This window comes from Ceratotherium simum, chromosome 11 (assembly GCF_057802395.1).
Source record: "Ceratotherium simum simum isolate JZ-2026a chromosome 11, ASM5780239v1, whole genome shotgun sequence".
NCBI classification, from domain to species: Eukaryota; Metazoa; Chordata; class Mammalia; order Perissodactyla; family Rhinocerotidae; genus Ceratotherium; species Ceratotherium simum.
The window spans coordinates 3,242,555-3,259,738 of NC_141910.1; the positions used below are offsets into that span (position 1 = coordinate 3,242,555).

At 42.5% G+C, this 17,184-nt stretch overlaps 1 protein-coding gene across 2 annotated transcripts in view; it reads left to right on the forward strand.

Moving 5' to 3' along the window:
* The window catches only part of SUCLG1 (succinate-CoA ligase GDP/ADP-forming subunit alpha), a 40,351-nt gene extending 31,143 nt beyond the window's left edge, over window positions 1-9,208 (forward strand). For both annotated transcript variants that reach the window (XM_004437201.3, XM_087436497.1), the window contains 3 exons: window positions 392-543; window positions 6,717-6,905; window positions 8,972-9,208. In XM_004437201.3, coding sequence (XP_004437258.1) covers window positions 392-543; window positions 6,717-6,905; window positions 8,972-8,998 — 368 coding nt within the window. In that variant the 3' untranslated portion in view covers window positions 8,999-9,208. The remainder of the gene's footprint in view (window positions 1-391; window positions 544-6,716; window positions 6,906-8,971) is intronic.
* Window positions 9,209-17,184: the final 7,976 nt, after the last annotated feature.

Consider the following 17,184-nt stretch of genomic DNA (forward strand, 5'->3'; position numbering starts at 1 on the left):
ACCCGCGAACCCCGGGCCACCAAAGCGGAGCACGCGAACTTAACCACTATGCCAGCTGGCCCACCCACAATGCTTATTTTTAAAGAGTTATCTAGGAATAATTTTGTGGGAGGGAAGAGGCTTGATAAATGAGCTAAAACAAAAAGAGGGTCATCTTTGGTAATATCAGGAACCAACCACCATTTAGCCTTCATGTGATATTATAAGCAAAAATAAATGTAGCCTTTTGTGATTTTTAAATGTTAAATGCAAGAATGATGATATATTTAAAACTGTTGGTGAGAAGGGGGTAGACAAAATAAGAAAACAGTTGAAACAACATTTCTTGACCTAAATTTCATGGTTCTTCCTTATATTTTCAGCTGGTGTTGATATTCTTTGACTTTTTCAGGCATTGGAGGTGATCCTTTTAATGGAACAGATTTTATTGACTGCCTTGAAATCTTTCTGAATGATCCAGCCACAGAAGGCATCATATTGATTGGTGAAATTGGTGGTAATGCAGAAGAAAATGCTGCAGAATTTTTGAAGCAACATAACTCAGTAAGTTTGGGTTTGGAAAAATATAGCTCTTTGCTCTTGAATAATAGCAGAGGCTTGTTTTAGGAGTTTTTTAATTTTTTCAAAGATTGATTTTTCAAGAAAACATAAAAGATAAAATCAAACCTTTCTGAGCTGGACCTTCAGTACAGCCACTCAATAAACTCCGGACTCTTTCTGGGTCGCTTCTCCTCCCGCTTCCCTGCAATGCCTGGTCTCTACTCTGAATGCCCCTCCCAGGGGTCACCTCACGCTCTTGTGGTAGGTGAGTTGGCCTCCTGCTGAGTGGAGAACATTCAGGCCTTCAGCCTGAAAGCCCTCACTTGACCTGCAGATTTACATTTTCACCTATCATTGCTGTTCTTTCTGTTTTTCAAGGCTGACCTTCTAAAGATCCTATCCTTTCTACCCTTTTCCAGAATCTCATCTCGCTCTAGCTTCAGTCTTTCCTTGTAGAGCAGCACTTCCCCTCAGGTCAAGTAGAAAAGCTTTGTTATCCACATCCTATGAAGGCTTTCCTTGCTGTCTCTACCTTAGAATTAAACATCAAGAATAGTGTGGGGTTGTATCATAATTTCATTTAGCCTGAGGGAATTAAGCTCTATTCCTGGGGTGAAGGAGAGAAGAGGGCACAGTAACGGCTGAAGCAGCTTGGTGCCCACCAGCCCCAGCAGTGAATGTGCGCTCTGGACCTTGTGGCCAAGATGTTGGGGAAAATCATGGGAATGATGTTCAAGATTTTCCTGACACTGATGAATGAGTGAAGAAGCATCTTCAGGAGGCCAGGCAAGAGGGAAGAGATAACTTTGTCTCTATATTTGTGAAAGAAATTGAAGAGTGAATGAAGTAAATCCCACAGAGAAATAATGACAACAGGAGAGTTAAAGGAACCAGTATCACGTACAGGGTAGTATACACAAAACAATGCATATTTATGTGTGATTTAAGGAATTTTCGAGGGCTATTTTGAGTATACTCAATTTTCTTCTGAGGAGATTTTAAACTCTGATCTCCATATAAGATGTGACTCAACTTTCTCCTCATTTTCTGGATCTCTTTCCTTATTTTTTATTCACTCCCTAATCCTCAGCAGTCTGACTTCTGTCTGCCACTTAGAAGCTGTGTGACCTTGGGCATGTTACTTAACTTCACTGTGCCTCAGTTTCCTCTTTGGCAAAATAGGGATACATTAGTGCCTACTTCCTCACGTTGTTGTAAGGGCTGTGGTGTTTAAATGACTTAGTAATGTAGAGCCGAGTCAGGCATGTAGTAAGCACACTTACTGAGCTGTTTGCTCACTGCTGCTCTGCTCTTGAATCTACTCTCCTGACATTGCTTTTGCAGAGGTCAACAGTGGCCTCGATTCATTCTTCGTCCTTTCCGTCCTCGCGGTTTTTCTCCTGGTTCTTCTTTTTATCCTTCCCTGGATTTACTTTCTGTGCCTATTCCTTAAGTGTGAATGGTTATATGTGTAAACAACATGGTGCTTCATGCAGTTTTCAGGGCAGAGACCTCAGCTCCATCTTTTATTTCTCTCTCATCCCTTGCTTCCACTCAGTTACCAAGGTCGGTCTCTGAGATCTCAGTAGTGTGTTGAGATTGAGAGCATCGTCTATAAATGAGTCCCTCTGCTCTGGGTCAGGCCCTCATCTTATCTCACTGGGACCATGTCGATCGTTTCTTCCTGATATCTCTTCTTTCCTTCAGCCACCCCCACCTTCTCTCCCAGGCCACCCAAATTATCTGCCCTTCTGAAACACAGACGTCAGTGCCTCGTGCTCCCTGGTTTTAAACCATTACAGTTTCTCGTTACACGTAGAATAAAGGCCAGACTTAGCACGGTATTCCAGTCCCTCGCACAGCACCCTAGCCTTCCTGTTCAGATCCATGTTCCGTCTGACACGCCAGTGGTTTTCATTCTTGCTTGCCTTTGCTTATTCCCCTGCAGGGCATGCTTAATATCTGCCTCTCATGCTAGACTGTATTATCCAGCAGGGAACCGGTATCCTCGATGCCCAGCCCAGTCCCCGGGCACAGTAGGCACCGATAAATGTCCAATAAGTGAAAGAATAAAGTAGATTATTAGGAGATTGGAGTAAAATGTTATTAGATTCTCTTGAATTCAGAAAATTTGTAAAGTTTGAAATTTAAGTAAAAACTGACTTCTTTTTAGAAAAAAAAAGATTTAGGTTAATATGACATTACACTTTGTGAAAGTGAATTTTAAAATGTATTTAAGCCAAACTCTGAATCCTTGAATAGCTTAGGATTTAATGGGAAAAACTAAATATGCATTTTGTTTCATTTGGCACAAGTTTTCGTATTCCTGGTTAGTTCTTACGGAACTAATTTTTATTGAGGACCTACTGTGTACAAGATTCTAGGTTGAACAGTTCAGATGACATATTATACAAAACAGTTAGCACGATACCTGGCACAGAGTGAATACGCAGTAGTGTTATCTGCTGCTGCAACTACTCTTATTATCATTGTTACCGTGACGGTAATTATCTGCAAAAGTGGTGTTGTTTAACCTTTATCCTGCCCCTTTGAGTCAGATGTTTTTGTCCTTTTCTGAGTGAGAGACTGGCACAGGGAGGTTAGTAACTACCCAGTGGTGGGATTCATACCCAGGGCTGCCTGGCTTCTCCGTTACATCATGGAGGGATCGGAAGTCACACTTCAGGGGTTAAGGGCAGAGTCAGCAGTCCTGGGCATCTGCTTGGACTTTACTGATACCTCCCTAACTGGTCTTTCTGCTTTTAGGCTTTCACACTTCTCATCATTTCTGTTTCCTGTTTTCAGACTACCCTTCCCCAGAGTCTTTTACTATATTTTCCTCTGTTTGAAAATCTCAAGTGACTCTTCTTTGTTAATAGGACAGAGTTTAAATTTGTTTGATATTCTAGGTTCGCCATAATCTTGTTCCTTTTCTAGTGCAGTATTCCCTCTATTTGAGTACGGGGACAGGGATCAAGTGGAAATTAGTGCCGCTCAAATATGAGATGCTCTTATCCTCCGCAGAGCCCACAGTGAATGGATAAAAGACTTGTGGAGTCTTTTGTTTTTAATTCTCCACTGCAGTGGGTGCTGGGCTCACAGAAATAAGTGAGGACACAGTCCCTGTGTTCAGGGATCCATAGTTTAGGAGGGGGACACGTGGGAAGTAAGTACAGCCTCTGTACTGAGGTAACAGAAGGAATGTGGCAAAGGCACGGTGGGGTCCTTCAACAGAAGGTGGTCAACTGTAGGGGGCTTTGTGGAGAGCGTGGGAGGAAGAGTCAGAAAGGCCTATGTGGGAGGAGGAGGCTCGAGCCAGGTCTTAGAAGTCAAGTAGAAATTTGCCAGGTATCCAAGGAAGGTGGAGAGCATTCTCAGCAGAGGAACAGAGGCAGAGCATTCCGGTCTGGAGTTACTGGAAGAAAAGATGAGGGAAGAATGGGGAGACGGGGCTTGAGTGAGCAGTGTCAGACCATGCAGACCCTGGCGTGCTGGCACCTGAGCCTGAATCAGGGCTGTAGAAGCAAACTGTGCTAGTGGTCATTCACCACCATGTACTTACAGGTGAAAAAAAAAAAGGCCAGTTTCATTTAAAAATGTCCTTGATGAAGCAGTAAAATTATGAATTTTATTAAATCTCAACCCTTGAGTCAGTATTTTGTGGTGAAATGGAAAGGAAAGCACTTTCCCAATTGAGTTGTAGCTGAACTAGCTAGCTCCTTTTTTTCATGGAACACCAGTTTTACTTGAAAGAATGACTAGCAGACAAACTGTTATTCAAATTTGAGTATTTGGCAGACCTTTTCTCAAAAATGAACAAAGCAAACCTGTTTCCATATCACGGAAGACAACTCATACTGTTTGTTGCCAGTGATAAAATTTGAGCTTTCAAGTGAATATTAATATTTTGGAAAACTTGTTTCTGCCACCATGAACTTGACAACTTCCCCCACTAAAGATTTTTCTAATGAAATTGTTGGTGATACTGACAAATGTGATTTGTTGATATTGAATGATGAATGTGTCAGCATTTGGAAGATCTACGTAACTCACTGAATCTATATTTTCTATCTGACCAATGCATGTTACAAAATCATTGTAGGCGAAAGATCCTTTTAAAGTGCAAGACAGAGCAATGAATTTTAAAGTAACAAAGTAAAGTTCATTGCTGTGGTTTCAGATTCCAACACTGCATCTAACCTTTAAGAAATTACCACTTGAAGAGGTTCATGTAGTATCAAAAAACAATATCCACAATTATCTGACAGGCTATTAAAATACTTCCCCCTTTTCCAACTACATATGTGTGTGAGGCTGGATTTTATTCTTGTACCTCAGCCAAAATAACATATTGCAATAGATTGAATGCAAAAGCAGATATCAGAATCCATTTGCCTTTATTAAATTAGACATTCAAAGTTGCAAAAATGTAAATGCCACTCTTCTTACTAGAATTTGTTTTAAAAATATAGTTTTAAAAAGTTATTATTTTTAGGGGCCAGCCTGGTGGCGCACCAGTTATGTGCACGCACTCTGCTTGGGCAGCCTGAGGGTTCGCAGGTTCGGATCCCGGGCGCGCACTGATGCACTGCTTATCACACCATGCTGTGGCGGTGTCCCATATAAAATTAGAGGAAGATGGCACGAATGTTAGCCCAGGGCCGGTCTTCCTTGGCAAAAAGAGGAAGATAGGCATGGATGTTAGCCCAGGGCCGGTCTTCCTCAGCAAAAAGAGGAAGATTGGCATGGATGTTAGCTCAGGGCTGATCTTCCTCACCAAAAAAAAAAAAAAAAAAAGTTGTTATTTTTAGGGGCCAGCCTGGTGGTGTAGTGGTTAAGTTCGCCTGCTCCGCTTTGGTGGCCTGGGGTTCACAGGTTTGGACCCTGGGTGTGGACCTACGCAACGCTTATCAAGCCATGCTGTGGCAGGCATCGCACGTATAAAGTAGAGGAAGGTGGGCACGGGTGTTAGCTCAGGGCCAATCTTCCTCAGCAAAAAGAGGAGGATTGGCAGCAGATGTTAGCTCAGGGCTAATCTTCCTCACCAAAAAAAAAAAGTTATTATTTTTAAATGAATTAATATTTATAAAATTTCTCAGTTTTAATTTCTAGTACAGTAAATATCAGTTACAGTCTACGTAAACAAAAGTTCTTTGGGATTCTCAATAATTTTTCTAAGTAGAAGGGGTCCTGAGACCAGATGGTCTGAGAACTGCTGGTCTAAGGGAAGGGGATGGTGCCTGAGTGAAGACCCTCAGATTCCACTTGTGTTCAGGTTCTGCCTTCTACAGGCCTCTGTTTTACCTGGATTCCCAATAATGGGAATCTTTTCATTCACTGTGAAACTTAACCATATAGTCATAGTTGGTTTTATGACGTCTGTTAACTGATTTACGTGTGTATGTATTTTATATTATTTCTTCAACTACACTGTAAGTCTAGAGCACAGGAATTCCTATAGTCCTATGTTTGGGTTTTTATTTTTTCGGAATCTAGTGCAGTGCTGTTTATGCACGTAGAGATTGCACATTAGAATGGATTTTTATTGAATAAAACCAGTACTGATCATAGAATTTCAGAGGGGAACGGGCCTTTGGCCATCAATCTAGATTTCACAGATGAGGAAGCAGGGGTCCAGAGAGGTGATGTGCCTTGTCCAAGGTCACGCAGCTTTAGTCAAGAGAAAATTGAGTCTGGTGACTCCTAGTCCTAAGTCCTTTCCAATATACCTGCCCACTTCATCTTTTTCTTTTAGTAAATTTATTATGGGTCAATTAATAATGAATTAAGACATGAGATCAAGTTGAAATAAAACCTGATCTTGTGTCTTAATTCATTATTATCACAAATCACGTAACATATATTTTCAAGTGTGCTTCTAGTTTCTCTAATGGCAGAGTCACATAAGTGTGTGTAAAACAGCTTGTGCCAGTGCAGCTGGAAGTTTAATATCTAAACAGATAAAGAATTTGCTCAGGATTGTTTTCCTGAGTTTGTATGAAAAGTTGAGTCATCTCAAAGGAGACTGCAGTGGCTTCAGTCATAGTTTAATATTTGTGTTGGTTTTCTTAGTGAGGGTGAATGAGGGGCCCTGCCCAAGCCCTTTGCCGTTTACTGGCAGAGTCATGAATTTGAGGTCCAGTTTTGATCAACTTGTTTAAAATATCACTTTCCAGGGTCCCAAGGCCAAGCCTGTGGTGTCCTTCATTGCTGGTTTAACAGCTCCTCCTGGCAGGAGAATGGGTCATGCAGGGGCGATTATTGCTGGAGGAAAAGGTGGAGCTAAAGAGAAGATCTCTGCCCTTCAGAGTGCAGGAGTTGTGGTGAGCATGTCTCCTGCGCAGCTGGGAACCACCATCTACAAGGTGAGCTGTAACAGTGGCCTTATAGTGTGGGGCCAAAAACCATGGACCTTTCTTCTGCGTCTTATCTGTTGACTTCATTCTGGTGTGCAGCTTACAGTCTCCAGCAACTCCATCAACGTCCTAATGTCCTAACTGGGCATAACCAGAAATAACATTCTGATTAAAATCTTTCTTCTTGGGGCCAGCCTGGTGGCGCAAGCGGTTAAGTGCCTGCCCTCTGCTGCGGTGGCCTGGGGTTCGCCGGTTCGGAACCCCGGGCGCTCACCAGCGCACTGCTTGGCAAGCCATGCTGTGGTGGCATCCAATATAAAGTGGAGGAAGATGGGCACGGATGTTAGCCCAGGGCCAGTCTTCCTCAGCAAAAAAGAGGAGGATTGGCAGATGTTAGCTCAAGGCTGATGTTAGCCCAGGGCCAGTCTTCCTCAGCAAAAAGGAGGAGGATGGGCAGATGTTAGCTCAGGGCTGATCTTCCTCACACATACACACAAAAAATCTTTCTTTAAATATTGGGATTAGCTCTTTTGTGAGTGGCAAGATACAATATACAAGAAAGCATTTTGGAGTCCATAAGTGCCATGAATTCCATTTGGAGGTGGTGCAGAAAATTGCCTCGTGTTTTGTTTTTTCCATGGAGGACTTTTGGGATATAGCTTACCCTGATCCCATAGGTTTTTGTTTCCAGGGAGAAGGGTTGAAAGCTGAGTAACAAGAAATGAAAACTGGATGAAGAGGGAGATCTAAAGAAGAATGGGGGATTTCAGCCCTAAGTTTCTGCCCTGTCTGGGTTGGGATGCCATCATTGTTTACAGGTTGGAGGATCGACTTCTTAACCATTTGTTTTGCTTTTCCCTTTTCAATAGGACATCGTGGTTTAAAATACTCTAAATGATTTGGTGTCTTCCATACTCTCTTTGCAATGATTTTCAGCATGTCTCTCTGAGTGATCATTTAAGGCTCTCTCTATTTTTATGGTGTTTATAGCTTTGACGAAAAAGCAAACAAAAAGCAGAAAAACATTTTTTTTTTTTTATAATTTTGTTTATTTATTTTTTCCCCCCAAAGTCCCAGTAGGTAGTTGTATGTCATGGCTGCACATCCTTCTAGTTGCTGTACATGGGACGCGGCCTCAGCATGGCCGGAGAAGCAGTGCTTCAGTGCGCGCCCGGGATCCGAACCCGGGGCACCAGCAGCGGAGTGCGTGCACTTAACCGCTAAGCCACGGGCTGGCCCAGAAAAACATTTTAAGCATGCTGAAAGCAGGCACAGATTGTGTTCCCGGGAGGGAGTGGTGTTTTGGCACAATCTTCTTTGCCCTTGTCTAAGGGCTACTAAAATGGACTCCTTGTTTTATTGGATCTTTGCATTATCCTCTCTTTTGGAATAAGACACTGTATGCCATAGTGTTTGAAAGAAATCTGGGTGGTTAGTGAGTGTGTGGGGATGAATTGTATTTAAAAGAGGGGAAGAAGGGAAAAAGCAGTTTTAAATTCACATTGGAGACATGTGTTACCATTTCACTCCAGTAAGTGGCAGCAGGCATCTATACATTTTGTTGTATTCTAATTCTTACAACTAGAGAAATGTGGGTTTTAGTATTGTTTCCTTTTCAGATATTTCTGAGGTTTGTGACATTTTGTTCAAATCATAACTGAATCTGTGTTTAGTGTTATTCTCTGAGAAACTAAGCAAAACTGTTTCTATTGCCTTATTAAAAGGGCTGATATGGTTCATGTACAGCATTAAAAATTGGGATAAGCATAGTCAGGTTTGTCAACTCCTAATCGTAATACTGCAGTAGAAAAATGAGTATAATGCAGAGCTTCTTAGCTGCTGTGTTTAGGAGACATCAAGTTGAAGCCGCGTGAAGCTCAGTGAAATTCAAGCCAGCACAGACTAACTTGAAAGCTGATATTTTGTGTACAAGCCCCCTCATCCTAGTATATCTTACTTCTGTAATTTTTGGTTGTTCAAAGAATCCTAAAGATAAGAAGTTTCAGAATCCCTTTGACCATGAATGTAATTTGAATCTTGTATCTTTTTATCCCGTCTCTCGTCTGTTTCTGAAGGAGTTTGAAAAGAGGAAGATGCTATGAAAGAGAAAACAACCAACACTTTGCTAAGCCTGTGGAATGAATCATCATGGAAATGTGAAGCAGCAGCAGTCCGCGTCTGCCTCCACTGATTGTCAGCCCGCTGGTCCTTCAGCACAGCGGGCAGCCAAAACGGAGTTAGGTGTCCTGTGTTGGTGCTTTCACCTCATCGTGTAGCAGGCGCAGCCAATAAAATCTACCATTTGATTTGAACATGGTTTTGAAGACTTCTTATTGTTCCATTGTGGGGATGGGGGGAGAACTGGAGGCGAGCTGTGCATGTGTGTGTTTTAATGGGCTTGTAGAACACCTTCTAAATAAAACTTGAGAGAGAATGAGGCTCTAAGAATTTCAGTACAGCGTTTGTCTAATGATCCTAGGCGCAGAGTGACTTTGGGTCTCTTTTGGATCTTAGTTTTCTCACGTGTTTATATAATAGTCCCCATCTTGCAGGGTAGTTTTGAGATTTAGAGATAAATATATGAAGTCCTTGGCACGTAATAAGGCAACTTAATAGTTGTTAGTGCCCCCCCACCACTATCATCGTCATCAGGATTGAGGGCAGAAGCTCATTTATGGTTCAGTTTACGTCTAATTGGGGAATGGAGAGTCTTCAATAATGCTGTGTTTTCCTGTGGCTCTGCAAAGGGCTCTCCCCTTCCCCATCCTGAGCCCACATTTCTTTGCCTGAAGTTTAAGACATTCACGCAAGAAAGCAGGAAAGGAGTTTGTCATCCTACTTTGGTTTAAAAGGGAATTTGTTAACAAGAAGGAATTCCAGTGGATAATTGTCACTAAAAGAGGCAGGGCACCCTCCATCAGCTCTCTAGAGCTGACATTCTAGAGAGGGAGAGACACAAAATATTCTTAAATTGTGTAAGTGCCCTGAAGGAAACAAACAAGAGCTTCAAAAAATAGGGAGAAGCCCCTGAAGAAAGGCTGTTCCGGGAGGCCCTCCTGGGGAGGGGGCGTGAGTTGGGACCTGAAAGCCGAGAAGGTACCAGCTGAAAGGAGAAGCAGCCAAGTGAAGGTGTGGAGGGGGAGAGCTCACCCTGAGGAGGGGAGGGAACAGCGGGTGCCAGGGGGCAGTGAGCCCTGGGAGGGGCTGGAGGAGATTTTGGGGGGCTGGGGAACCAGGTGTCGCAGGAGCTCTGTGGCCGTGCCCAGGCCAGGGCACAGATAGCGGATATCAAGAGATGGATTCCCAGCCCAAGGGATTCTGCCTGGGCCGAGGGGGACTTAGTGGTCAGCATTGGGTTGAGGGGACTGTAGTTCCTGCCCATAGCTCTTTCCTCATCTTGAAAGTGGGGAGAGTGACCCCCATCCCACAGGGTGCCTAGGTGGAATATACATTGTGGAATATGTGAGGGTGCTCATCGCAGGGGGGACTGGGCTGGGGCTTGGCATTTCTCCATAAACTACACTTGCCCTCCTGCTGTACCCAGGACAGCCCAAGGCTGACACCAATGGCCAGGGGGGAAGGCGTTTCCTGTCTTTCTGGCTGGCACCTCCAACCCAAGGTCCCTACAGGGCAAACATGTCCTTTTGTGTGAGGCTTTGTGACAGGGACACAATTCAGATGAGGGGCAGGTGACCCTCACAGAAGAGACCCTTTTCAGAGTCCACTCATGATTTCGGGCTGCTCTGGACCTGGCTCAGCCCGCTGTCTGTCCCCTGAACAACCATCCCAAGACAACCCCTCTCCCCTCACACCTCCGCTCCTGTTGCCTAAACCAAGAAGTTCAGCGCCCTCCTGACCCTTTCCTCCTCTCTCCCACCCCTCGACTTCCCTTTCCCATTCCCTTTTATCTTCTCTCTCTCACTTTTCTCTCCACCCCTCCCAGGATCTTGTGAAGCCACCCCCTCCTGACCATCTCTTTCCCCTCCTGCAACCACCTCTGGTCTCAGCAGCTCAGACAGCAGCTCAGACAGCAGCAGGTGAGATATTTGCTTCTGGTGTTCCCCATTTCATTTTTACAAACCAAAAAGTGAAAGTTCAACTCATGAGCCCAGTGCAATTTAAAAACTTGTATTACAGAATCTTTCAACGTTTAACGTTTAAGAAATACAATGTATAATGAACTCTCGAGTACCCATCACCCAGCTTTGAAAATGATCAACATTCTGCTATTATTGTATGATCTGTACCTCCAATTCACCTCTGCCACTGTTGTTGTTATAGTTGTTTTGTTGAGGTAAAATTTACGTATGTTAAAATGCATAAATCTTAATTGTACACATTTGACAAATGGATGAAACCATTTGTGTAACCTGTGTGTAACACATCCTTCTTATGATACAGAACGTTTCCATCATCGCAGAAAGTTCCATCCTATCCCACCCAATAGGTAACCTGTATTTTTATTCATTTTAAATTAGTTTTTTCTGTTCTGGAAATTTACAGGAAGGGAATCATATAATACGAAGTCTTTTATGTTTGGCTTCTCAGCATAATTTCTGTGACGTTCATCCATGCCATTGCTGGTGTCAGTAGTTCATTCCTTTTTATTGCTGAGTTCTACCCCATTGTATGGATATACCACAACATGTTTATCCATTCTCTAGTTGTTGGTGCTTTGACTTGTTTCCAGCTTTTGGCTGTGGTAAATAAAGCCGCTGTGATCCTTTATGTGCAACTCTTTTTGAGAACATAAGTTTTATTTTTTCTTGGAGAGATACCTAGGAGTGGAATTGCTGGATGACATGGCCTGTGAATATTTAACTACCTTTTTTCCAAAGTGGTTGTACCTTTTTACATTCTCCCTAGCAAAATATGAGAGTCTGGTTTTCCACATATTTCCACATATCCACGAAAAACATTTGGTGTTTTTGGTCTTTTTAATTTTAGCCATTCTAGTGAGAGGTTGTTGCAGGAGGTCATTGAGAGGACGTGACCACAGGTTGACTCTGGAAATGGATCCCAGAAACTGGAGGCTCCTTACTCCCTCCCCTGTCCTTGGAATGTACCTTCTGTGCGCTGTTCATGTACTAGAATCCACTTCAAGGATGGAGCCTTGAGAGAGTACTGTGTTGTTGAGACCATATGGTCTGTATATGTGACCGAACCCCATTTTTTTCTTTTTTTTGGTGAGAAAGATCAGCCCTGAGCTAACATCCATGCCAATCCTCCTCTTTTTGCTGAGAAAGACTGGCCCTAGGCTAACATCTGTGCCTATCTTCTTCCACCACAGCATGGCCTGACAAGTGGTGCATCGGTGCGCGCCCGGGATCCAAATCCAGGCTTCCAGCGGCAGAGCGCACACACTTAACTGCTATGCCGTGGGGCCGGATCCCACGACTGAACCCCATTAAGTCCTCTATATAAACTCCTAATAGTCTGTCAGGTGGATGTGGAGATCTACTCAACTTGTGGATGCCCAGGACAAGCCTCCTATGTCAATTTTCTTGATTATTAAACCTGCCACCTACCAATCTGGAGTGGTCTGCCTCTTTCTCCAGTCTCTCTGCCCTCTGTGTAGGGGACCAATTTTGAATCTCAGCCAGGGCACTCCCAAAATTTGGAACCAACACGGGTGTGAATGGTATCTCATTGTGTTTTAATTAGCATTTCCCTTAAGAATAATGATGCTGAGCACTTTTTAAGATGTTTATTAGTTTTTGGCATTTCTTCCTTTGTGAAGTATCTTTTCAAGTCTTTTGCCTATTTTTTTATTTCTTTGGCTTTTTATTACTGAGTTCTAACAATTTTTTATATATTCTAGATATAAGACCTTTCTCAGATATACATTTTATGAATATTTTCTCACACTCTATGGCTTGCCCACTCATTTCTTACTGGTGTATTTTGGTGAACTAAAGTTTTTAATTTTGATAAAGAGTAACATCTATTTTTTTCTTTTCTGTTTACTACTTTTTGATCCTATCTAAGACATGTTTGTCTACTCCAAGTTCGTGATGATATTCTTCTGTTTTCTTGTAAAAGATTTATTAATAGCTTATACATTGAGTTCTCATATCAACCTTGAATTAATTTTTGTTTATGGTGTGAGGGAGGTAGAAGTCAAGATTGAATTTATTTCCTTATGCATATTTAAGTGGGTCTAGCAATATTTGTTGAAAAATCCTTTCTTTGCCCATTAAATTACTTTCATGCCTATGTAAGAGATCAATTGGCCATATCCATATGGGTCTATTTCTGGATTGTTTCCTACTAAGCCTTTTGTAACTTCATATAAATATTAGAATAAGCTTGTTCATTTCTATAGGATTATGCTTGGGATTGATTTCAGTTCTATAGACTATTTTGGAAAGAGTTGCTGGTTAACAATATTAGATCTTCCATATTCCAATTTTTTATTGCAAAAATATACAAACATAAATTGATTTTTGTACATTGACCTTGTTCCCTAAAACCTTGCTAAATGAATTTATTAGATCTGGCAGTTTTTAAAAATAGATTTCTTAGGATTTTTTTCACATAAAAATTCATGTTAACTACGAATAGAATTTTACTTCTTCCTTTCCAACCTTCATGCCCGTTTTCTCTTTTCCTTGCTATATTGCACTTACTCTACTGAAAGGTTGAATAGGTGTGAGAGCAGATATCCTTGCCTAGTTTTTGATCTCGGGAAGATTTTTCCATGTTTCACCATTGGAAATGTTGCTAGCTCAAGGATCTTCATAGATGTCCTTTATCACATGGGGAAAATTCTCCTCTATTCCAAGTTACCTAAATGTTTTGTTTTTGTTCTTCTTGTTTGCTTGTTTTTTAATCCTGAAAGGGTGATGAATTTTGTCCATTGATGTTTCTGAATCTATTGAAACGACTATGTATGTTTCCCTTTATTTGGTCAATTTAAATGTTTGATTTTTAAATGTTAACTTGTATTCCTGTTTATAAATGCCACTTGGTCATAATCTTATCCTTGTCATATGTTGCTGGATCAATTTGCTAATATTTTGTTAAGAATTTTTGTGAACATGATCACGAGGGATGTTTGTCAAAATTTTATTTTCTTGTAATGTCTTTGCCAGGTTTGGTGTCAAAGTAATATCGGCAGGGGCCGGCCCTGTGGCTTAGTGGTTAAGCGCGCGCGCTCTGATGCTGGCGGCCGGGGTTCGGATCCTGGGCGTGCACCGACGCACCAATTCTCCAGCCATGCTGAGGCCGAGTCCCACATACAGCAATTAGAAGGATGTGCAACTATGACATACAACTATCTACTGGAGTTTTGGGGGGATAAATAAATAAAGTTAAAAAAAAAGGAATAATATTGGCAAATACAATAATTTGGGAAGTATTCCTTTTTCCTTTATTTTCTGAAAGTGGTGTAAGATAGGTATTGTTTCTTCCTTAAACTAAACAGAATTCACCAGTAAAACCATCAGAGCTTGAAATTTACTTTGTGACAGGTTTTGGTTATAAACTCAATTTCTTTGATAGATAAAGGCTTCAGATTTCCTATTTGACCTAGTGCCATTTTTTGGTTAGGTTTTAATACTTATCACATATTGGGAAGGCACTCAGGCAAAAAGCTACACTCTGAAATTTTACACCTTGTAGCTCCTCTTCCACAGGTAATCCCTTCTATCATCTGTATGATTTTGGTCACTCTCCAGTGCTTTCAGGTAATTGTTTTCTTATAAATTATTTATCCAGACTCATTGATTGTTATCTGCAGGAAGGTTAGTCTGATCAAGCTATTCCATCATTACCCGAAGCTGGAGCTCCTCTACTGCATCATTTAATAAAGGGGTCTCTTCATCTCCAGCACCACCTCTCTGGCCCTAGAACGAGTAGCCGTGAACAGGAGAAGGCACGTCATTCTCAGACTTCATCAGATTTGTCACATTCTTTCAATGAGGGTTTCTGGGTTTCACCCTGTCCTGTCAGAGTCACGTGCAGTGGCTTAGAGACACGTCTACAACATGGATGAAGTCCAAGGCCAAGATTTGAGCAGATTTCTGTGTCTTGAATGATCCTGGTCACTTCTGACCTGGTGTTTTATTGCTGCTGTTTTACTGCTTTGAACACCTCACACATTTCCCATCTCCCTGGGTTCATATACCTCAATCACAGAGCATAGCCCCTTCTCCTTGAATTCTGCACAACCTCTTCAGGGGGTTGTGGTGTGTGGTAGACTCTTGCTGAGAAAAGCAGCAGCGTGCTCTCAACTCAGGGTTAAGGGTTGGTCACACCTTTTCTGGAGTCCTACCAAAGCCACAGAGAAATCCTCACCAGGGAACTCTTCTCCTTCAGATCCTGCCCCAACTATTCTCCCATCTCAGGCTGAGATGCAGCCTCCGCCTCTCACCCCAACACTGCTGCTGTACTTCTGCATCTCCCTGCTGCTCCAGCTCTGAAAACTGCTCTTGATTTCTTCTGCAGAGCTTTTAACGCTTACTGTACCTTAGTCCCAGCACACCCCAGCTCTTCAGGGAAGTCCTGGTCTTCATAATCACTCACATTAACAATCTTGAAACAATGCTCTAAACAATCACAATCACAACTGTCCCCTGGGAGGAATTCTGGGGTCAGTACAAAATGGGATTCTTTTTGCCATGCTTCCCCAGACTCCCAACCTCTAATGTGGCTGATTCCATTTCCCTGTTACATTCCAGCACCAATTCTCTGATATCAAGTGGGTATTCTATAATTCGGTTCAATTCTGACACTAACTACCATGAGTTAACACAGACCTCATGGGTTAAGGGGCTCAATCCCACAATATTGTTCCCATTTCAGACACCAGCTGCAAGTCCTTTGTGTCCCCAGGCAACTCATACTTCCGTCCTACTTGCCTACAAATCTGGGGCTTCCCACAACCCCCTCAGGTTCAGTAATTTCTAGAATGACACACAGAATTCTCTAAAAGCGTTAGACTTAACAATTACATTTTCATTATAAAGGATACAGCACAAGAACAGCCAAATGGAAGAGAAGAATAGGGCAAGGTCTAGGAGTGGGGCACAGGACTTCTGTCCCCATGGAATTGGGGTATACCACCTTCTTGGTACATCAATAGGTTCCCCGACTGGGAAGCTCCCTGAGCTCCATTGTCCAGAGTTTTATTGAGATTTCATTACATAGGTTGATTGATTGAACCAATGGTCATAAGATTGAACTCAATCTGTCGCCCCCCTCCCCTCCCTGGAGGCCAAGAGGTGAGGCTGAAAGTTCCAACCCTCTAATCACAGGCTTGGTCTTTCTGGCCTGGCCAGCCCCTCCCTTGAAACTATCTGAGAGCTCACCATTTGTTACTTTGTTAGCATAAACTCAGGAATGGTCTGAAGGGGTTCATTATAAATAACAAAAGACACTCCTATCAGGCAATTCCAAATGCTTTTGAAGCTTTGTGCTGGCAACAGGGGACAAAGACCGGAGGCATTCTCTATTATATCACACCTGTGTACTCTGGAACTGAGTGACCTTTTCCACTACAGATCTCCCCACTTTCACACCCCTGCTTTCAATCCTCCTAGGGACCCCACTGCTCTCAGAAAAAGTTTGAGCCCACGGCCTGACACACACGGCCCTCTATCTTCAGCCTCAGCCGTCTCTCCGCCTTGTCCTAGATTTCAGTCCCCCAATACCTTCGAGTAAGCCATGTGAAACTCCACAGCATTCTCCAGAGAGGCCTGATCTTTCTGGTCCCGTGGCCTCAATATATTCTATGCCCTTTTGGTAGAATGCCCTCCCGTGCATCCTTCTGGGTTTAATAAGCTTTTAATTACAGTAATATTTGAATACATTCTTCCTGGAAATTTGAAAATATTTTAGAAAAGACCAAAGCTTCTCTTGATAAAGGCCTGTAATGCTTGTTCTCAGTGTTCTGTGACATTAGAGACACGTCCCTTCAGTTCCTGTGATCATTTAGGGAGTACCGACCATGTGGCAGGCACTACTGAGGGCTTTCCAGCAGTCCCCCCTTATCCATGGTTTTGTTTTCCATGGTTTCAGTTACCCACAGTCAACTGCAGTCCAAAAATATTAAATGGAAAATTCCAGAAATAAAAAATTCATAAATTTTAAATGGCATGCCTTCTTAGAAGTGTTATGAAATCTCGCGTTGTCCTATGCTGTCCCACCCAGGATATGAATCATCCCTTTGTCCAGCATAATCCGTGCTATATATGATACCCACCCGTTAGTCACTTAGTAGCCATTTTGGTTATCGAATTGACTGTCATGGTATTGCAGTGCTTGTGTTCAAGTAACCCTTATTTTA